This window comes from Apostichopus japonicus, chromosome 7 (genome assembly GCF_037975245.1).
Source record: "Apostichopus japonicus isolate 1M-3 chromosome 7, ASM3797524v1, whole genome shotgun sequence".
NCBI lineage: Eukaryota > Metazoa > Echinodermata > Holothuroidea > Aspidochirotida > Stichopodidae > Apostichopus > Apostichopus japonicus.
The window spans coordinates 24,650,590-24,673,405 of NC_092567.1; the positions used below are offsets into that span (position 1 = coordinate 24,650,590).

Genomic DNA, 22,816 nt, shown 5'->3' on the forward strand with positions numbered 1-22,816 from the left:
TATAGACTGTGTAACGTTTGTTTTATTTAGTAGCGGGAAATATCTTTCTTTGGTGGAAATATTGAAGAATAAAAGCACTTTGGTTAAGGCTGGCAGCCCAAACGTTACGAACAATGAACGGTGGTGGGTTGTGTCGCCACCGCAAACGGAATGGGTGTAATACGGTTATATTCGACCCTTGAATCCTTTGCCAGTTAAATTGGCCTGGTGATCATGAATATTCAAAGATATTAAAAGCAAGAAGTGTTAGACAGCTCTACTTTAATCATTACATTTTATCTTGAGGAAAATTCTGTTTCTTCTCTTGATGCTATAGGAAGGCCCCGCATCCAGGGTTTTCTTCTTTTTTATTATGGGAAAGGGGTGCTTCAAAGCACAACATGTGGATTTTTAATCAATAAAGAAATATTTGTCCACTATACCAACATACTGTCAAATAACAATAGGCATGTGTATAACAGCAGATGTTATAGAGCAGATGTGTACAATATTTGATATAAAGACAAATGGAACGTGGGACATACGGGAGGAGCTGGCCGGCAAGAGGGTTCTAGTGGGTTTGATTGTTCATTAGGCAACGCTCTACATTCGTTCTTTAGAATAAAACATATTAGGAAAAGAGAAAGTTCTGTTAACAATGTCGTATACAAAGGAAGGGGATCAGAGTGTCAGGCGATAAGAGTGGGGGGGGGGGGCAAGAGTGGGAGAGGACATGGGAAGGCCCCGATCTCTACCGTCAGACGGTGATAAACGTTTAGTCAGAGTTTTTGTTTCACATTCAGTCGCGTTAGCATGAGATGACTCATCCGGCCCAGATCTCTGCCACAAACATTGATGCCCTTCCAAAAACAGTCGGGAATGGGGAAAATTTAAAATCACTCCAACAATACCTTTATACAGGTAGCAAACAAATCTCTTTTGTTGTTTGCTGTTTTCTCTATCACGAAATGCTAAACTTCTGCGACACTGATGTTATAATTTTATGGAGTTCATTACTTTGTTTTCGAAATATTCTCCAAATAATATTTCCTGAAATTCATTCTTGGTTGTCCAAAGTAACCCACACAAAACTTCATGGTATCCATTATTGGTTGTCCATGATATTCTATGCATTACTTATTGAAATTGAAATTCATGATCTAAATATCCTTGGTACCCCTTGCATTATTGAATGCAATTCATTCATTGGTTGTCCGTGGTAACGGTGGTACCCCTTGCATCATTGAGTGCAATTCATTAATTGGTTGTTCGTGGTACTCCATGCATCATTGAATGTAATTCGTTCATTGGTTGTCCGTGGTACTCCATGCATCATTGAATACAATTCATTCATTGGTTGTCCGTGGTACTCCATGCATTATTGAATGCAATTCGTTCATTGGTTGTCCGTGGTACTCCATGCATCATTGAATACAATTCATTATATTGGTTGTCCGTGGTACTCCATGCATCGTTGAGTGCAATTCATTCATTGGTTGTCCGTAGTACTCCGTGCATCATCAAATGCAATTCGTTCATTGGTTATTCGTGGTACTCCATGCATCGTTGAATGCAATTCGTTCATTGGTTGTCCGTGGTACTCCATGCATTGTTCAATGTAATGTATTTCTTGGTACTCCATGCTACTTCGTGTATACTCCATGCCTGAGATTTCAGAAAGTTTATTCTTTGAATGTCTCTAGTACTCCATTCAATATATTTCATTTTTCATTTCTTTGATTGTCTTTGGTACCCCATTTCGTTTCTTCTGACTTCATTCTTTGCCTTTAGGTGGTACCCCATGTATTATCTCATATTGTTTAGCTAAAGTTCTCAATGCGTAGACACTTTCTTTGGCGATACCATTGAAATTATTCTCCAATGGTGCAGCTTGTCTCGGATTGGGCATAGCGTATCCTGTAGGTTTGCGGCCTCTCTCCTCAACTGGAAGTGGAAACGAGAAAAATGGACTCTGTGGTAGGAATGGTGGTAGTTGACTTGGGTATGCTACTTGGTGATTAAAAGGCAGGTGGTTCGCAAAGAGATTCGAAAAATATTGGAATGGGTGTAAAAATGGGTTTGTCCACGGTAATGGTACCTGTCCAGCTAACTCCTGAAGGGTGTTGGCACTAGGATCCCTCTTCTGAAAGAAACAGAAAAATAGTTATTATTAATTATTAAATTTTAAATAAATTGGAACGAACATGGTCACAAACAAAAGGGGAACTTTTTCTTAACTTACCACGCGGTCAGAGTTGCGTCCTGGATCAAGCCTACTGAGGGGCCTAGTTTTAATATTTCAAGTTGTGTGGTGTTGCAATGAATATAATACGTGGTTATGAGCAGCACGGTGGTCTGCACAGGATTTCAAAGGTGAAGGAGGCGTCCCTTATCACATAATGGTCCTTGACAATTTTGTAGCTATCTTGCTATAGCTCTATTATAACCCATACCCCTATCCCTGCATTATACCCCTACACACTACGTGATCTTTTTCCTTTGAACATTGGGGTGGTGTAGTAGTAGTAAATTGGTACCTGTTAAAAGTGGGGTGATATTGATATAGTTCTATTGTCCCCCTACCCCTACATTATCTACCCCTACCCCCTACATTGGGGTGTTATAGAAGTATGGTACCTGTTAAAAGTGGGGTGAGGCTTACCCTGTGATCAACTCTTGGTAATGATTTCGGAGCTGGGACGATATCTGTTTCCTGGACACTCGCTAGACCGCCAAAGTTACCCAACTTTTCAAATTTTCTCCATTTTGCTCGTCGGTTTTGGAACCAAATCTGCGCAAGAAGAACAAAGAACAGTTAACATTAATGTATTGTTAACAAAATATATTTAACGCAAAGGTTCAAAGACCAGGAATGGATGGATTCTGTCTGTTCTTGTAAAGATAAAACAAATAACGTAAAACATTTTTGAAATGAAGATCGCGACGGTGTTGTTTTCTTTCTTGTTGGGAGATGGGATTGGGTAAAATGGGGGTTGAAGGGGGTGAGGGGGGGGTAAGAGGACTAACCGTCCGTATACATGTTCATGAAAAAATAATATCGATAGTAAGTTGCGGACGCGGGCATACATTGATAGTGACCATTGATACAACAGGCGGCTATGAGGCCTTGAAAACAAACACAAATTTGGTGCCGCGGACGAAACTTGAACCTTCCAAGAGGAAACCGCTGGCGCGTAGGAAGCAGCAATGCACCGGTTCCGAGCCGGTAATCCGGTTTGCCAAATCGCCCCTGCTAGTAGTATTTTCATCCTATTATTTAGTGCACTGCTGCAACATGGATCTCCTGTTTGAGTTGATCACCGAATAGTTTGTCAGCTGTGAAAAGCGTATTGCACGAGCGCCCTCTATTTATGAAACGTTGTCATTTAAAGGAAAGGTCTCGAATGACCTCTGATCAACCATGGATCATGACCTCTGATCAACCATGGACCATGGCCTCTGATTAACCATGGATCATGACCTCACCTGTATTTTCTGTTCATCCAAGCTGGTCTTTTCAGCTAACTCGTCTCTAGTCTTCACGTCCGGGTAATGTGTGATCTGAAAGACGGTTTCCAGTTCTTTGATTTGATCTTGAGTGAATGTCGTTCTAATTCTTCGCGGTCTCTTCACGGTTACACACCCCGCGGGTGAAGTGGAGGTGACATTGAATTTCAGAGGATTGTCTGGAAAGAAATAAAAAAATACATGAAAAGGAAAAAAAAAAGTTCAATAAATGCGATTTATGATAAACTGGTGGAATATCCGACAATATCCTTCATTATATTATGCGAATGAGAAAACATAATTCTTCATCCCATATTAACTCGGGCCCCCTACCTGACTTGGTTGTATACTCCCTCCCTCCCCTCACCCACCCGCCCGTGACCCCCATCGGGCGGTTAATGCCGTTTTGTAAATGACGTCATCAATGGACAATCACCTGTTTCATCTTCACCGTATTTCTTTCTCTTTAAAGTCCTTGATTCACTATTCAGCTCTTGCACGGTTTCTCCCTTCATGGTTAATTCAAGTACTTCATTCTTGGCCATCGTAACTTTTGCCTTATCTGTTCTATCTCCCCTTTGGTTGAGTTTGTCCTCAATCGACTGTACTTTCATCCCACCGCTGCCACCAGTCACCACATTCGTGTGTCGGATAATGCTGTCTTTATCTTCGCTAACAACAGTATCTACCGAAAGTTTTCAATGGAAGAAATTGAAAAAGAAAAGAGTTAACGGAAAGAAAATGGCTAATGGAATAGAAAAGATTTGATGTTAGCCTTGACAAATTTAAATTGACAATTCATATCGATGTGTTACGTCACACATGTATAAATTAAGTTCACAAGTCATCTCCATATGTTACGTCACACACGTAGACGATATACATACTGTGTTGGATGATGAGAAGAACGCGGCTGAGATGCGCTTGATGTGAGTGATAGATGTCATGCTACGTCATCATACGATTGAGAAGCCCTTACCAAAATCGTTCGTAATTAGCATATCCAACATCTTTATAATATTTGCATCTCAAAGTATGACAAAAGAGGTGCAAAACGACGGAAACTTGTCGATTAGCTGTGTGCCATATGATTAACACTAACATAGTAAAATGTCTGGATGACAAAATACTGTGAGTCGGTTGGAGTCTTGGATTATCGAATCGTCACACAGACTGACAGTTAGGATCTGCTTCTTATTATACTTTTCTGTCTATATTCCATGCACTTTTACTTACAGTATGAGGAGTATGAATATCCTGTTTCTATCATATGAAGGTTAGGAACTGTTCATACTGTCAGTACGAGTGTTCAGAAGCAGGATATGAGATTACAGTATATAGTGGTATTAGCATTAGAATCAGAGAAAGGTTAGGAACTATTCATACTGCCAGTACGAGTGCTTTGAAGCATGATATGGAATAACAGTATCGAGTGGTATTAACATTAGAATAAGAGAAAGGTTAGGAACTGTTCATACTGTCAGTACGACTGCTTTGCAGCATGGTTTGAGCTAACAGTATATAGTGGTATTAATATTAGAATAAGAGAAAGGTTAGGAACTGTTCATACTGTCAGTATGAGTGCTTTGAAGCATGGTATGAGAGGACAGTATAGAGTGGTATTAACATTAGAATCCGCAAACGGTTAGGAACTGATCATATACTGTCAGTATATGAGTGTTTTAAAGCATGGTACGAGAGGACAGTATATAGTAATATTATAATAGCCTTTGAAAATTGTCCAAAAATAACTGCAAATATTTATAACTATGTAATGATTATTCAGTTAATAAAATCGTAGCTAAACTATATTATTGTCTAAATTAGATTAATTCGTTTTACTAACGCCCATCAAGTGTGGCAAATATGCCGGAAATTTGCAGCCTGAGGCCAAAAGATACATTTAAAAAAAAGGTTGCATATGCCATCAAGGTTCTAAGAATGCACATTAATGCCAATTATCTCAAAATAAATAACGGTCTCTTAAGAGGTTTCAAGTTTATACTTGTTTGTTAAAGCATTAAAATATACATTTACGTTGATCCTTGCTGTTTGAACTTTTATCATTGTAATTATTCTACACCTTTTGAAAACAAAACGTTCTAAGTTTAGTAATCGTCGTCAAGTTAGATAACTAAACTTGTTTGGACATATATTATCTTTAATCCAACCTTTATCTTGCCTTTGAAATATTATATACTTTTTTTTCTTAATTGAATATTTATTAGCTATTCGCAGACAATATGTCTCCAAGGCGCCTCTGCCTTTTCACCCAGATGTTGTAAACTCATAAACCAACTCAAGGCAAAGCTCTTTCTCAAGATAAATCGATTGTATAGCAATAAGACAAATTAACAAACATAATATGGACTATGACTCAATTTACTATTTCTATTTTTTTATGACCAGTTTACTTGTATGCCTAGCAATTAAAAAAAAGGCCAGTTCTTCGATATCGTGTAAACAAGTTTTAAAGAATCTTGACGTTGATTCGTTTGTTATAACTTTTACAATGATACGTATATGTGTTCAAAGTTCAATTTCGTGGCATAAATCAATTCTTATGAAGTTAGACGTATTAGTAAGACTTATTATAAAACATATATGGGTAATGACAATACAGGCTTCGACCCAACGATGTAACATAAATATCAGGGTAACCGTAAAAGAGAAGTTACCAAAACTCTAGATAAATATATATATATATATATATATATATATATATATATATATATATATATATATATATATATATATCAAACAAATTGACTCACTACTTTACAATTTTAATTAATTTGTTGTCTATTGTTTTCTCTATTAGGATACTTGTCATTTCTGATTTGATTTTTAATTCATTATACAATTGTTATTCCTTTGTTACAAATAAAACATCATTTTTTTAGGCTACCTGTGTCATATTTGTTAATGTCCTCTCGATGTAATGGCCCGCAGAAAAAAGGAAAAGAAAACAACCTTATGTGACCCGTTCCCTTCCTCCCGTTACAACGGCGTAAAACTATAACTTAACCTTCCGTGTTTACCTAACACAGAAATTACAATTCGCATTGGCATTTACAGCGGCAACTTAGTAGCCTATACCGCGGGTGAAATATTTATGCTGTTTTAAGTGCCCTCAATGACAATAAAAAGTATATTAGTGAACAAACAGGATTTCTCAAGTGGTTGGAGGTTTTACCATTGTAAGGTCGCCCTGCTTAGTGGTATTTCTTAAAGCACGCACAACTACAGCAGCATGATGACCTAAATCAACATGCAGCCTATATACACACCCTGCTGGAAGTTTTGGGCAATTATTCCTTGCTCTAAATCATTGATTTGGCGGGCCGAAGTTAAAACGTGTATTCTAACACCCATGCAGTAACACCTTGCAGAGGGTGCACTTACTCCTGTGACAAAAACATAGACATAACGAGAAAATTGAGATTCGGAAACTTCTAAATGTTGTCCATCTGTTAAGTTGATTTATACCATATCACGTGAGTTGGGCGCTATAAGCAAACTCCATTGTATGTAATTGGCATGCGATATAATCACCGATGCATGCCTATATGATGTGCACATTAAGTTGCTGAACGCGCGCGAAAAATGTTGGACAGTTTTTTGGGGGCAAGTCGTTACAGCCCCTCAGATTAAATTGGGCTCCTACGCCTATGAACTTATCCAATAATGAGAGATGCCCTTTTCAACTGTGTTGGCCTTTTCATTTAATTTAAGATTAAGTGGTAAATTTCGTTATGTTGTTAATATTTTAAAATGCATGAAATTGGAATAAACTGGAGGAAAAACAAACAATAATCAGAAGAGTCATATGTCAGTTATAATATTTGGAAAAACAATTTGGTTACCTCTATAACAATCCAATTCTCTTAACGCTTACCGTATTAATCTATATCTGAACACAGTTTTCTTTACTTCTTTCCCCCCTTTAATTTGAAACTGTGACGTTTAGGTCCGATGTCGATCATCAATTGGTGTGAGTTTTTTGTGAGACAAAGCTAAAATGTATGTTATTATATTCCCGCATGATGTTTCATTTAATAGGTTGAATAAACTTAACATTCATGAACCTTGAATGTAGAGGGGCATTCTAAACCTCATTTTCTTTACCAAAAACTTGTGAACAGGAATCATTAATTTGTTACATTTCAGTGTTTATACAGTCCTAATTGTCAGTTAACCTGATTAGTTATTAATTAGTCACATGCAGGTATATTTTATTAGTCATATACTCGAATAATGGCAGAAAGTGCGTTGAGTAACTACATGAGTGGTTCCAGCCTTAACTTTAGCAGGAAACTTGGTTTCACTTTCAGAGCAAGTGTTTCGTCTCCTACGCAAGCGTTAAACTCAGGAATACGATAGTTATATATGATATGAGATATCCCTATAGAATATATATACATATATGTATGAGATATACGTAGGCCTTTTATACAAGAGTAAAGTATTGGGTCCATGACCAAGGGCGTAGGAACAGAGGAAGGCGCAGGGGAGGGTCTAGGTTAATAGATACATTGTGAAAAGTTTATCCAACTATGCTCACAGGTTCTGTTAATTTCTCGAAGCACTCATGGGTCAGGAACTTATATATAAATAATATAATGCTTAATGTCCAGTTTCCTTCCTCTCTCTTAGTTATTTTCTTTTTTCCATTTTAGTTTTTATTGTTGTGCCGACCTTTATCTAATCTAAGAATATGTGAAACATTATGTTTTGAATGAATGTTAATTTAAATGATTATAAAGTTATTTTATTTATGTTTCATTATCATATTTGGTTATGGCACCAATCGCATGCACCATTTTACAGCATTTTATGTAATATATTAACATTAATTATAATAAACATACAAGTATTCGTCACACGTAACACAAGTAATATTGGTGACACATATGTAATATATAAGCATTAATCACAAAGCAAATTAAAGAAAATGTTTCCATCATTGAAATAATACTTACAACTGTCAAGCGAATGAACTACGTATTATTGTAGAATTTTCGTATCAATTATCATAATTTTTTAAATAAAAAATCAACCCCAAAAAGCGGATTCAACTGCAGGGACAAAATCTACCAACTCACCTGTTGGACATTTGACTTTTTCCGCGTCTTTTTCCTGTTTCTGTGGTAACGAATAACTGGTCAAAAGTTCCCTCACGGACTGTGCTTTACTTTTCCGACGACACGACGGAGTACACCTAGATGATCCCACCGAGGGAAACGGTCCAACAACCACAGGGGGAGAGGTCTCTACTTTCAGATCCACAGGCTCTTCTTCGATAAATCGCGGCATATTTTCCTCCGCGTTGTCGGTAGAAATAGAGCAGTTTTTGTTCAGAACACCGCCAGAATTATTGTTGTTAATGTCAGAGGCAGTGTCCCTGTCTTTAAAATGGTTATTCATAATCAGTATACCTTTAGTTTCCTATATAATCCAATACTTTAATTTGGTTATTTAGTTATCGATCAACATATCAGAACTAAGTTAAGGAACGCCGTTTGTCAAATTTATCTATACTTTCTAGATAACGTTCGTCTCGATCACTTTCTCCTACGCTTTCCTTTGAAAAATGAAGGAAAAGTTGTAATATTCTCCCAGGATGAGAAATGTCAACCAAAACTTGCTTCCAAGTTTTATAATTTTATTTAAATCTTCACCGTCTGCTATGAGTAAGACACTTACAAAAAAAAACGAAATAGCTGTCAGAAGTTTTTTTTTTCTCTTCTTTATGAGTGAAGTATTTCAACTTCTGAGCTTAACACTTGATTAACTTCAGAAACAATGGTATCCAACTCATTTGCGCTAATAACTAATTTCTAAGTCCACCTGCCTAAATATAGGTAGGCAATCTGTCGTTGTTACCAGTTCCCCCTTTTTATATATATAAATAGGCCTGCATATACCTTACGTGTTGTGGTTAAACCTTCGCACTACACAAAGTCACATCCTGCTATATAGCGCGGTACCTTTTATGATAAACCTCTAATGAGGGTTTTATGACTTTTAACTGTTGATGACAAACTCAACAGAGAGGTTTTAAAAGTGTCTGACTTGTAAACGAACCGACTTATCAAACTCTAGAACGACAGAAAATTAAACACAGAGGTTTGTTTGTATTAACATAAAGAGCTAATTTAACAACTTCGAAGAATAGTCTTAGGCCTATACGTATTAACTTACAAATAAGAAGAGAATTGGATCAGAGTAGGGGAATGTAAAACAATTAAGACTGACTGATTAATAAGAAAAAAAAATGCCCACTAAACTTATCCTCCGTTACCGGCAATCTTTGGAAATGAATCATAGCTTATTAGTGACGAACTTGCAGTTAAAGTTTTTTGTTATTTTTGTTTTTATGGCTCGTAAATTACCTAACCAATCTCAACATTATTGCTCAAAAACAGAGAAAACATTGTGTTCAAAGGGACTATTGCCGTTCCCTTTATAAAGCCTTGAGTGTTTAGAATTGTGATGAAAGATACTTCTATGGTGCGGGGGGGGGGGGTTACTCAATTGTGATTTGAGGTCAATAGAGGTGTAAAGCTGGAATGAGCTCAGCGTGCTTGATATGTAGATCCAGAACAGTGCAAGAATTTTGCTGATCACTGACTGGAGTCTACCCTGGGCATTGTTTGATTTTGAAAATCCAACCCCCGCTCCACACGTAGCCCCCTCCCGACGCCCCCGACTTCTAGATCTACACCTGACTACTCATAACACAATGCAAAGCTCCACAATTACCTCAGACTCCAAACTGAATCTCTAAGAGGTTTACAAAATCTGCCTTACTAATTAGTTTATTTGAACAATGTATATTATTTCCACGTAATTGCGATTATTACAGGAGCTACCCACACAGTTCCGGAATGTGACACGTCACACGCAATTGAACGCGTTTGAAAGTGACGTATAGTGCTAACTGAAATCATATTCTAAATATAGTTGGAGGGACACCAATAACTATAGGAGGGGCACAATGCTCGTGTTTTGTAACTTGTGACGTTTTTGTAGGCCTACACAACTGGATCGTGACACCGATAGGAGGAGAGGGGTGCACAGGAGGGACACGATTCCCATGTGCCCGGCCTGACGTCGGTCCTATCTGTGGTTGCCGCGGTTATCGTCTTCGTTGGTGGTAGTGGTGGTGATCATGGTGTCGGTGATGGTGTTGGTGGTGCTATGCGATCCTTGCGTGTCTTCTAAGGTCACATAGTATGTAACATCATTTGATAAAAGAACTGACGTAACACAACATTTATTGGTAGATTACAGTATACGTGATCGTTATTGATAATGGTGATGACAGTGGTGATGATGGTGGTAATGATGGTGCTAGTGATGATAGTGGTGGTGCAGGTCACTGTCGTCTGTAACATCGTTTGGTGCCAGCAAAATGACATAACCCAATGTTTAATCACGTAACATGATGTTGGCGGTGGTGGCAATTCGAAACAATTGTCTTTGTAAAGTTATATCTTTGATATTTTGCAAACTACCATGTACTTACGTTGTGATTTCTACAGCAGAAAATTAGTTCCCCTTGTATTTTGGCTTTCTCTCGATTGAAAGTAAGTTTATGAGGCTTATAATTTATGAAATGGCATTTGTATCACCAGCTCTTAATGCTTTTAAATAGCCGTCAGATATTAAAAGGAAAAAAGTCAATCGGTGTTGAGCCCTAAACCATCCATTCGCATGCTAATACTTTGTTACGTTGCCGGAGTTCACTGGGCTGGGATTGTAGTGTGTGAATTGAACAAACACAAACCGGTCGTAAACCAAATTAATCGTCCTCACGTTGTTAAAGATAGGCAAGTTTTACAACAGCAGTTAGCAACACAATACCGATCATTTAGGTTCAATTGGCAAGCATTGATACGCGAGCACGGGTGATTAATAGTTTTACAATAAAAGTTACGAGTTAAGGGTGTTCATGCTTACGTGCACTAAAGCATCTGTAACATTCAAGTAACGACTTTACTCAAGGAAATTGAAACCGAGCATAAATAGTACCTCATTAAAGAAGATTGATTTACGTTCCTTTCTGGGCATGCGTAAACCGTGATGAACTTTTTTTGGAATTTAATTTTGATTGGGACTAATTAAGGAGACATAAACCCTATTGTGTACACATAGTATCGGTAGATAATTAAAAAACGAACAAGTCTTTTACCGTTAAGTTATATATAGTAGGCTTTTACAACCGCGCGTAAACATTAACAAGCATCACGGCCACAGTAATTGAACTTCACGGGTATAAACCACTAGGTAAAAGTTCACTTTAACATGATTCAGTGACGGGCCAGTAAAAACCATTGTTCCCTCCAGCCAGAGGCGCAGCCACGAGGATGGGGAAATGTCAGCCCCCTCCCCGAAAACAAATTTTCAGCAATAGAATTGTATGTTTTAGAAAATGTCATGTCCGCCCGGAGAAAAAGCAGTGGGGCACCATAAAACAACTTCTTGTTCTTAGAGAAGGAAGTTGACCATAATTGAACCCCATATAAGTATGACCCCCCCCCCCCCCCCTCGCCAATCCCGTATTTACAGCATTACATGTTCGTCAGTAATTTCTCTCACACGATGTGTGAAATCTATCAGTGATAATAAAAAATATAAAAAATATAATAAGAAACAAAATCGTCATCGCTCCTCCTGGGAAAAGTTCGAAAGTAGTGAGTCTAGACATCTAAACTTCAGTAATGTTAATAATACGCTTGCTTGCCTAAAAAATAGCATTCTTCGTTGTAAAGCTGATACAGGACAACCATATCATAACATCATCTTTATTAGAGTCATTGAGGAGCTTTACCAAACTCAGGGGTACTCGCCGCCTAACGTGATGGGAGGAGAAGGGGTGTGGACAGGTCTACAGCACTGGGGCCATGTAAGGAGCTTGAGAAAATATGATTGGGATTCGGGAACATATGATAGGGCCTGAAAAGGTTATGGTGGTGCCACATGGAAAATGTATAGGATCAATTATAGGGTATTCCTATTTTCAGAATATACATAAGGAACTAAGAAGATACCTGGTGACATAATTGTCTCCAGGGGATCAACCTGGCACTAGAAACATATGTAGGTGGGTAGGAGGTATTGCATATAAGGGGGTAAAGGGGAGTTGGGGGGGGGGGAGAGGTGTCGGTGAGGCTTAGCCTTTAATTCCATAACAAATCTATGACTTTGATGCTCTGCCATATCAGGAATGAGAGACGAGAGAAAATATTGCGAAAAACACAAACTATAATATTTCCCTTTATTTCTTAACTATTCACTGATTTTGGACAGCATGATAAATCTCCATTGTTTCACTTATTGACTTGGAGTGAAAAGGTCAAAGGTTATACAAAAAAAAACACGTGGGAGAACAAGAAAGGGGGGATTCATTTCACTAAAACTATTTCAAATACAATTCGTTTATCAATGTCCAAAATTAATCACATCTAAAAATACCTGCTGATTACCAGCTGTGTGACTCCAATCTCTTCCATTTCCTTCATGAATATTCAACAACCACAATAAATATAACCCTTTCTATGATATTATTACTTGCTAATATTCATTGGAAATGGATTGTTTTTTATGTTTTTTGGAAGTTTTGCTTTTTTTGTAACTCCAACGAATAGGTGACAAAAATGTTTGAGCAGAATGTTTCAAATTTTCGAGGGTGTCAATGAGACCACTGCAGGGCGGGGGGAGGGGGAATGTTATTAATTAAGTATGCCAATACCTATGAATATGTTAATGCTTACTGGTGCTGCATATTTTGACACCTCATCTAAGGTTCTGGTGTCTTTTTTATTTAACATTTTACATACTGTGCCAAAAGTTGTCATTCTTGTACAGTTATTAAATAAAAACTATTTAATGCTCAACTCTATATTATCACGCTGTACAGATTATTACAAAAAAAAAAAACCTTAGTGGACAGCTTTTACACAAAAATGCAAAAACAAGCAAAACGACATATGAATTTCAAAAGAGCGCCCCTCCCACCCCCCTCCCACCTTCCTACCCATTGCAAAGGTATTGGAATCATTCTTCGGGTATTCTACAGAGCTAGAGGGTGTGATAGGGAGTTCAACAATATAATGCTAAAGATATGAGAAAGGGTGCACGCAACCACAAACTTGTCTTATACCAGGGGAAAATTAATGGATTGTTAATGCATGAATATGACCTATAATGCTTACTTAGGTTGCAAAATTGTTAAATGGAGTTAATTTAAAATGATCAAAACATCACCCTATCCCCTCTGCACCTATCAGTGACAGTCACCCAACACACTAGAACACACCTTAAAGTTTAGCAAAGTCTTTATCAAACACTTCTAATATTGATACCAAATCAAATAACATTTTTGAATTATTTAAAAACTTAAAGATTCTCACTGAGCAAGAAGGTATAAAGCTATAGGAAAACAAAAACAGACTTGGGAAAGAATGCATAATAAATCAGATACATTAAATTAATGATTGTTATTATTAGTATTATTAACTCCAATTCCAGCTAAACCGAAAATACATATCACCATAGATGACGTCTACTCCTCTTCTCACCCAAATATTAAAACTGATCATATTAATATCTACGCCTCCATATCTCAAATGAAAGCTTCTTGCTTCCCCCCCACCCCCTCCCAAGGTGCAACTTTGTCAAGCTGCAAATGAATAAATGTTGAATTTCACATTTTCTTCATTAAGTGGGATATAGAAGTTTCTTTCTTTCAAAATGGTTCAAAAACGGATTTTGACAAAGCCAACCCCCTTAACAAGGGTATCTACTGTGCCTACTTGTACTAACTACTGAGGAGTGGGCATGGAGGGGGAGGAATCTTCTGACCGTGGGGAATTCGTTTTCGTTTATCATTCTTACAAACCCCTATTAGTGTTCTGAAACTTTTGAGGCAAAGCTCACATAATTTTCATTTCTACCACCAAAGTATCAGATACTTGCCTAGACATCTTGGAATACCCTCAGAATAATCTAAGAGGCTAAATGGGTTTTAAAGACTTTTAAGAGAGAAAGCCAAATTCTTTTCAACAATTTATTTGTTTTGTTTGGCAATAATAAATTTCTATTCGAAATAAAAATAACAACTACCAAAACTTTTGCCAGGTCTGTAAAAATTATTTCCTATCAATGTTGACATTTTTTTTCTACGCTTTCAAAATTTAGTGTCAGTCTTTGATAGAATTTGATTGACGGTTTTTGGACCACACATCTCCATCTCATATCTTATTCTTGGTCAGATACAAATATGCAAATATAAAGCATGTTTAGCCCATCATCCCTTCACTATTTTTCCAAAAAAAGAAGCTTTATACAATCTGGATCTCGGATGGCAAATGCTGCCCTCTGTAACAGGGGATCTGGAAAATGTTTGTATGATTTTCTGATAAGCAAGATTTTTCTTTGTTTTCTTCGGTCACATTTAAGATAACGATCATTTGGCTAAGTACGTCACCATTGGCACACATCCTGTGTGAGTATCTCACATTTCAGCATTATTAATTTTCCCGGCATATCCGGCCAAGCTCATAATAATGGGATTATTACAGCATAGTCAGGTCGTTTCCACTATTGTTTCATTTTGCTTTTTGTTACAAAAAAGCAAAATGGAGTTAAATGACAAAGTTTTCTGTCCTATTTACACAGAGATATCAAATCCAATTCCTTTGTATTGTTTTAGGTTAAAGCACGATATATCAGTAAATACATCCATCGAAAGTTACCGCTGAAAAATGTAGCATATTTAGGTTTAAACGGCAGCGAGAATGCAATATATAAAGTCTTACCCCCACAGGCTGGTAAAAAACAACCAACCTAATCACACCTTACTCCATTAGTCTGTCCTACTTGTATGATCATTATGATTTGTTTGTGCTCCATTTATTTTAATTTTTTTTTCCTTTTTGGGGGATTATCTCAAAATCTACCTCTCTGACAAAGACTCAGACAGACTTAATGAATATTCATATTTTGTTAACGGTAGACGCTCCTGACCATCCCTAACGATGGCAGTGTTTTTATGGTCCGCTACCAAAAAAAGAGAGAGAAAAAAAAAATGCTACATGATTAAAGATAGTGAAAACGATGACCATTCTCGCAGGGCTGCTACGGGGGTCACAACGAAAGATAAGACATTATGAACGAGCTCTTTAAAAATTCCGAATCTTAGAATTGAGTCAGGAGTAATTCCAGCAGTCTTTGTGATACGAGCTGCTTGCTGGTCCTCAACGTGAGACGGTACATCTGAATGAGAGAGGGGGAAAGAGAGAGAAGAGGAAAATGTTGGACAATAACAGAACTGTCATTTGATTTCTTTTTCATTTATTGTTATCTGCTTGTATTCTCCACCAACTCAAAAATGACAATTAGGAACAATTAATTCATTTAATTTAATTAATTTATTGTCTTGCAGATCACTAAAATCCTCTGCTATCAGTTCACATTGTATTTCTATACCCCTTTGGTTTTACATATTTTCGGAAATGACCTTTTAAACAGCTGAGGTTCTTTAATTAAAGTGACTGAACTATAGAGTCTAATCCACAGATCATTTACATCAGCTTTTACTAGCACTTAATAGCTTCTCTTTCTTCGACGTATATCAAGATATAAATTCTTAAGTTTTCCTTTAAAGGAGAAATCAATCACATATGACAAGATGTGTTAACAGCAAACTGTCACTAATAAATCATGAAACTACAAAGTTCGCAAAGGCCAAAATAAAAAAAAATTAAAAACTTTGTGGGGATATTTGTGTATTCAATTGAAAATTTGTTTAAGCAAAACTAAACTGCTGGATTACACCCAACAGGCAGATGAGGTATGTGCTAAATTTTGTCCAAGGTCAAGAGGCCTCTGAGAACATTTCCAGCAACTTTTTTATTTTAGGGATTTTGTCTACTAGAGTTTTAAAAAAAGAAGGAGGGGTGGAATATTTTCCTCTTCAATACAAGCTTCACATTGTTTGTCACCAGGAGTACCTATGATGTTTGACTATAACATGTGTGGGTCAGAGTATCTCATAATTACTATGAAATGCAGAAAGAAACTTTTAATTTTTTTTTTCTTTGTAAGCTTACAGAATAACTGACAATGTCACATGTGGTTGGGTGACTAACCTTGGCATTCTTGCTTGGTTCCAATCGAAGCAAACAACCAATCTGGGACTCCTGTGTGTGGATGATCCCTGCTCCGACAAAGTTATCTGGATTGGGATCCACATCGGTCAACAGGGTCAAACCGAACCCGATCAACTGACGGAGGGAGATTCAACAAAATGGGAATGAAATCAGATTCTTTCATATGAAAGTCATAAACACAGTAAAATCATCTTGTTACATGAACATACATATTTTTAACTATAAAATAGACTGGCATGTTATGTTTCAATGCAAATTTCTCTTTTGTTATTGTCATATTTCATAATAATTTATTTCCCTACTTCTGCTAGCATTGTAGAAAAACTGTTCACTTCATGTGATTAGTGTTTCTGCTCAGAATGAAGTATCCACACAAGCAGAATCTACAAGGAAGTGAAAAAGGATGGAATTGTTGGGGGGTCTGGGCGGTGGGTGGGGGGGGGTTGGAGAGGGGGGTGGGGAGGTGTTGGGAAGGTAGGGGAATTGAGGGATGGGAAGGTAGGGGAATTGAGGGATGGGAATGTAGGGAAATGGAGGGGAGGAGAATCATCAAGATGAAGGGGTTGGTTGTGTAATGCTTCTCATGTGGCATAATTATACAAGAACTGTCTTTTCGCGGAAATAACAAAAATAAGAGTGATATGATTTTCTCTTCTCATTCTCAATAAGCGAAGACTTGACAATTTAGTAAAAAACATGTTTACCAGGCAATAACTGATCCAACATTGTAAACCAACCTGCTACACACAATCGGTCGTTAAACAGGTGTATGTATAAGGATATACATATATATATATATATATATATTAAACCATTGTATTTTCAGTTTTTTTTATCATCAAAAACATCAAATATTTTTAATTAAAGGGAAAATGGAAACTGTTATACTTACTTTACCCTTGTCTATTTCCGTATCCATCGATGTTGTTGCCTGGAAGATTTTCTGAGCTTCTTGTTGTGGCCTGAGAAAAAAAGAACATTTGTTAAAATCATAAATGAGGAACACCATCCAGCCTGTGTGTGAGAGAGTAAAGTAGCAATGCTTTCATAGGTTGCCACATTCAGGGATGAGCCTGGGGTAAAAAAAAAATCACGGAATTTTGCAAAAATTGCGGTATAGGCTCCAGTTTGCGTATGCTACAGTGTGTTAGGATAATAGTTTTTGTCACTGAGGTAGAAAAGAAATCACGGATATTCCGCGAATTCGCGGAAAAAGCTCATGCCTGCACATTTATGTGTTTGGTCTTCTCTCTGGCAGCAAACTCATAATTCAAACGACTCTTAATATCCTCTTTTGATGTAACCTTCTGAAAGACCATTCCAGATAGGAAGGCACTGTATTTTGTTTCTTGATTAAATAATAATTCAATTTGGCTGACTCAGTTGTTAGGTGTACAAGACTGGCATTCCTAAGGGACAATTTCACAAATCTTGTTCTAGGCAATCATTTTAATTTTGTTTTTTTCATTTTGTATTTTGACAAAATTTGACTTGATGAAAATTTTACTTCCCATCTTCTACTTTTTCAGTCTCGGGTTATCGACCACTGACACAATTTACAGAGAGAAACATTACTGAATCCACAGGATCGAGTTTTCTATTTTAAGAAAATGTTTCAGCTTACTTAGTAAACTATCAATAAAACAGAATCATCATTGAGTGGTGACGACTTTATCTCAATTGAAAATTAGTGAATGGACACAGTTATAATTCTGTTCAGTTACTCCCCCGCCCCCCCCCCCCCCCTTACCAGTTCATTCCTGCAAGAGACATAACTTATATACCCAATTGTGCTGTGTTTACATAAGCCTAATATAGTACCCCTTGTGTACAGTTATGTTATGTGAAGAGTGTATGATGATGATCTGTTAAGTTTTGCTGTTAACCAATCCGATACCGATGCTATGGGTCCCGTGGATAGAAGCCTGTGGCATTATACGCATTGAAACCTAGCATCTGGTAGGTCGTGGGTTTTGACTCCTGGCCAGCCAAAATAAGGTTGAGTTTTCATCCAGGAGAAATCCATTTTTTTCCCCCATCTAAAATGATCTTCCAAATTGTCAAAAATTCAATGATGAGCTAAAACTGTAGACTGGATAGCCACCCGAAGTAAATTGTAGGTAACTAGCCATTCTCCCAACATGTATAACTGGCTGCCTATCAGTGTTATGCCACGTAACGCTAACTAATTGTGATACTATTCTATGCACAATTGCAGAAACCTGTCAACCATTCTGCTGGGGTATAGTTTACATGTTTATACTACACGAAGTAAGAATCTTTGAACCATTATTCTGGTGAGAAGAAAATGTTTGGTTGGAAGATTTTTGTTTGAAAATGACAAAACTCGGGTCATGAGGACGATTCCAGTTAAAAGTTCTATCCTAAAATTGTGCCAGGACCCTTTTATTATCTAACACATATTAACATTCTTGATAGTCTTCTGCCCCCCCAACCAGCCCCCCCTTTTGTGATAAGTGGTGGTAAGTGATAGAGTCACATAGATCATATAATCTTCAAGTAAATCCATTATCACAGCTGTGTAATCTAAATGTAATCTATCAATTATCAATCAAATATGTCAACACTATGATTACTGCCAGTCATAGCTTTATTATAGGTCATGTCAAACATGATTAGGTGTTTGTACAGATATGCTCTTCCAATTTAGTAACGATCGTTTGCATTACGGTTGTTATATTTACTGTTAACTGGCGTAGTATCACCATCAGTCATTAATAACCATATTGTCTCCCAATTTATCAACGACTGTTTGCATCGGTGCTGTAAAAATTTATCGCTGGCAGTGGTAATGTTACGATCACTCGTTAGTTAACATTTTGTCTAATTTAATTTCTTAGCAACTGCCAGCACTATGGCTGTTGCAATATTAGAACCAATTGTTTGTCAAGATATTTCTTGCAATTTGTTAACGATTGTTTCCATTATTAGCTGTCATATTTAGTGGTTACAGTGTTAATGTTACGATAAGTAAATGATAAAAGATTTCTCTTCTAATTTATTATCAAGTGCTTGTACAATTGTCCTCATCTTTAGCGGTTACGGTCGTAATATGATGATAAGTCCTTTGAGAAGATTAAAGTCTTCTAATTTATTAGAAATTGCCGGCATCACTGTTGTCACGTTAATTATTTACCAGACTTAGTATTGCGATTTGTCGTTTGTAAAGGCGGTCTCCAAATAATTACCAATTGCTTGCGTTACCACTTCTTCCATGCATAATTTTCTTACAGTCGTAATACTACGACTAGTAAGAGGTCATGTCAGCTATCAGAATTATTAGAACTTAAATCAGATATGCTTTGTATAATTTCCAAGTGTTTGGTACTAATCTTCAGCTTTGTGTATTTTTTGGGGGGGGGGGGGGTTGGTGGGCATGAGGGTGTAACATCTCCAGGTCTACACCTGTTTGGGGTGGGGGATGGGGAGTTGGCCAGGTCTGCCGATGGTTATTTATTCAAATATTAACTTACAAACTGAGCTGCTTCCATCTGTTGAAGAAGTCATCCGAGGTCATTGCGACTCCAGAGAAGAAGTGAGAAATCATGACTGGAACCTTAACGTTTATGAACTGTCGGACTCCAGACCCAACACTGAAAGAACAAACAAAACAAATGTACTCAAACATTGATGGAAACAGCTGTGATGGACGGACAACCTTCACTAACCTCCCCCCCCCCCCCCAAAAAAAAAAAAAAAAAAAATTACCGACACTGTTTTATGGTTGGATGACCTTAGAACTTCATGCCAGGAAGAAATACACAAACCTTGTTGAACTCAACACTGTTAATATAGCTTGTCTTTCAAACAAGGACTCCCCCATGCCCCCACTCCCCCCCAACCACCAAACACTGTTGTATGGACAGCTGACCTCAGAAAAATGTCTCATGTTCAGCAAAAAATTCACATACTTTGCACGCAATGTGTTTGCATAGTTCATCCCTTCAAAGAAACCCCCCTCTCCCTCCCCCCCCCCATAAAAACACCCATAATGAACCAACTTTGCACACACTGCTGTGTATTGCCTTCTCCACAATGAAGCCCACCTAGCCCTCCCTACCTCCCCACCCTAGTATTCACTGTAACTACAACTTATCCCTCAAAGATCATGTTGTATAGGTAAATAAAGTTTTCAGTTTTTGCCAGGTATCATGAAAGACATATGAAAGGCATTATAAAGGGTCCCCCACAGATAGAGTACCTTGTACCCCATACTCATGTACAGGCAGGTACTTAATTATTGCCATAGACTGTTTAATTACATCTCAATCTTTATACCAGAACTTCCCTTAGAGCTGCCTTTTACATTAATTCTTGGTCATATTTTTGGTTTAGATTATTCCACACTAAATTTCTATAAAAACAGTCCATTTTAATAGTCAAGTCAAGAGTCGGACATTGTGCCAATTTCCGACATGATTTAGACATACATGAATGTAAAACATGAGAATGTGTCTCTAGGTTACTAAAAGTTGGGGAAGAAAGCAGAATGAATGAGGAATTATTTAATTAAATAATAAATACTGCTTTTATATCTATTTATATATATATATATATATATATATATATATATATATATATATGCTCTTTTGGTGAAAAATTCTGCAATGCTTTATCTTCTTAGCTTTTAATATCAAGTTTGTTTTATTTGTTTTGAGTAATTCTCAGGGGGGCTTTGCAAATTTCCACAAATTGTTTATCACATACAAAAAGCTGTTTAATTGAAAGTTTGTTGATGAAAGTATAGGTTAAAAACAAATTCAGGCAATGTAAACTAATTGAAAATAGATCAGGAATGTGTTTAGTGAGAAGGATATCTAACAATGGATAATTCTTTTAAGTGAAATTTATTCACGATTGTTTCTCTGCTGAGCCCTCAACAGTACCCTAAAACAACCCACACTAGACATTGTTTGACAATGCACTTGGTACTTTGTTACGCATGACAATGCTTCACAATGCATAATGTCCTTTGCTAAACTTAACCGAGGTTAGAAGCCCCAACTCTGTACAAAGGCTACTGCCACTGGTCATTCATTTGTGAGTTGTACTTTCATTGTCCACCGCAAAGTGGATAATGAAAAAAACGTGCTCATTTTGGACTGATTTCAAAAGCCATAAAATGGGATGATCACTCATACAATATTAAATGTTGACTACACGAGGAAGTTCTCAAAGGTTTGGATTTTCAGAGATGTGTCTGTAACTCTTGTTTGACACTACGTTTTATTTTACATGAAACAAGCAAACAGTTTCATTTGCCATTAATTAAATTGATGCCGAAAGCTGTTGTTACTTCCTTGTGAGATAAACATGTGACATTGAAGGTGTTAAACCTATGATCAAAGCATTATCTCTTGCCAGCTATTGTTTCACATTACAAAAGGAAACACAATAGAAAAACAACAACAACAGTTACAACTGAACTTTGAGACCTGTCAATCAAAAGTTTGAAAGCGAAATGGCAGTAGAGAGTCCTTATTAAGTTTCATCCATAGGTCTAAACTCTAAAATGAAATTGTTGTGTATCCAATCTCACTAACACATGCCTGGGTAGATGCACTTTGCTAGCAAGGTGTTCATGCAATTAGAAATAGTTGTTTAATATTATGGAATCATGTTAACCGGAGAGTGAAATGGAAATGTTAGTTCTAGCTTTGGTGCTACTAGTTAATAAAAATATAATAAAAAGCATGAGAAGTATTGTAATGGTCATTGCTTGTATTATAAGTTAGCCAAAGGTAATGAATGGATGAATTGTTAGTTATGATCTAAAAATGAATAATCAGGCCAGCGGAAGAACACTATATCTGAAGCTTGTGGTGTATAATATCATATAACAACTCACTGACATTTGCAAAACAATCGTAAAATAAACAGGCTCAGAATTTCACAATTTGAGTCACAAAATGAAAGTTCTTAAAGAACTCTCCCTGCTCAAATTCAAGTTCCCAATTTGCATTCTCCTTGAATTAAAGAAAACACTGAACATTGTGGGTTTAAGAAAAGTAAGTTTAAGACCTTCCCTGATACCATAGCAACCTAAACCATATATGACCTAGGTCACCAAAGATTTATAATGTTGCACAACTTCATTCCTTAAAGGCATTTCTGAGTTAAATTGGGAGGAA

The 22,816-nt window shown here is 37.0% G+C and overlaps 2 protein-coding genes across 8 annotated transcripts in view; both read right to left on the reverse strand.

Moving 5' to 3' along the window:
* Positions 1-11: 11 nt before the first annotated feature.
* Positions 12-9,538, reverse strand: LOC139969840 (uncharacterized). Its single transcript, XM_071975151.1, has 5 exons — positions 8,592-9,538; positions 3,923-4,171; positions 3,466-3,665; positions 2,642-2,770; positions 12-2,122 (listed from the first exon to the last, which is right to left on the reverse strand). Exons 1-5 carry the CDS (start codon positions 8,911-8,913, stop codon positions 1,754-1,756), a joined length of 1,269 nt encoding a protein of 422 aa, XP_071831252.1. The 5' UTR covers positions 8,914-9,538; the 3' UTR covers positions 12-1,753.
* A 3,217-nt stretch (positions 9,539-12,755) lies between these two features.
* LOC139969842 (AP-2 complex subunit alpha-2-like) overlaps positions 12,756-22,816 on the reverse strand; it is a 42,014-nt gene continuing 31,953 nt past the window's right edge. For all 7 annotated transcript variants that reach the window (XM_071975153.1, XM_071975154.1, XM_071975159.1 and 4 more), the window contains 4 exons: positions 20,159-20,278; positions 17,557-17,626; positions 16,644-16,778; positions 12,756-15,768 (listed from right to left, as the gene is read on the reverse strand). In XM_071975153.1, coding sequence (XP_071831254.1) covers positions 15,691-15,768; positions 16,644-16,778; positions 17,557-17,626; positions 20,159-20,278 — 403 coding nt within the window. In that variant the 3' untranslated portion in view covers positions 12,756-15,690. The remainder of the gene's footprint in view (positions 15,769-16,643; positions 16,779-17,556; positions 17,627-20,158; positions 20,279-22,816) is intronic.

Bases quoted from the DNA above. Each gene is read 5' to 3' on its own strand.
- LOC139969840 (XM_071975151.1), bottom strand. From the start codon at position 8,913: ATGAATAACCATTTTAAAGACAGGGACACTGCCTCTGACATTAACAAC. The intron at 3,666-3,922 runs GTGATTGTCCAT...ATTTCTTTCCAG, and splicing joins ATACGGTGAAGATGAAACAG to ACAATCCTCTGAAATTCAAT. The intron at 2,123-2,641 runs GTAAGCCTCACC...TGTTTCTTTCAG, and splicing joins TACCAAGAGTTGATCACAGG to AAGAGGGATCCTAGTGCCAA.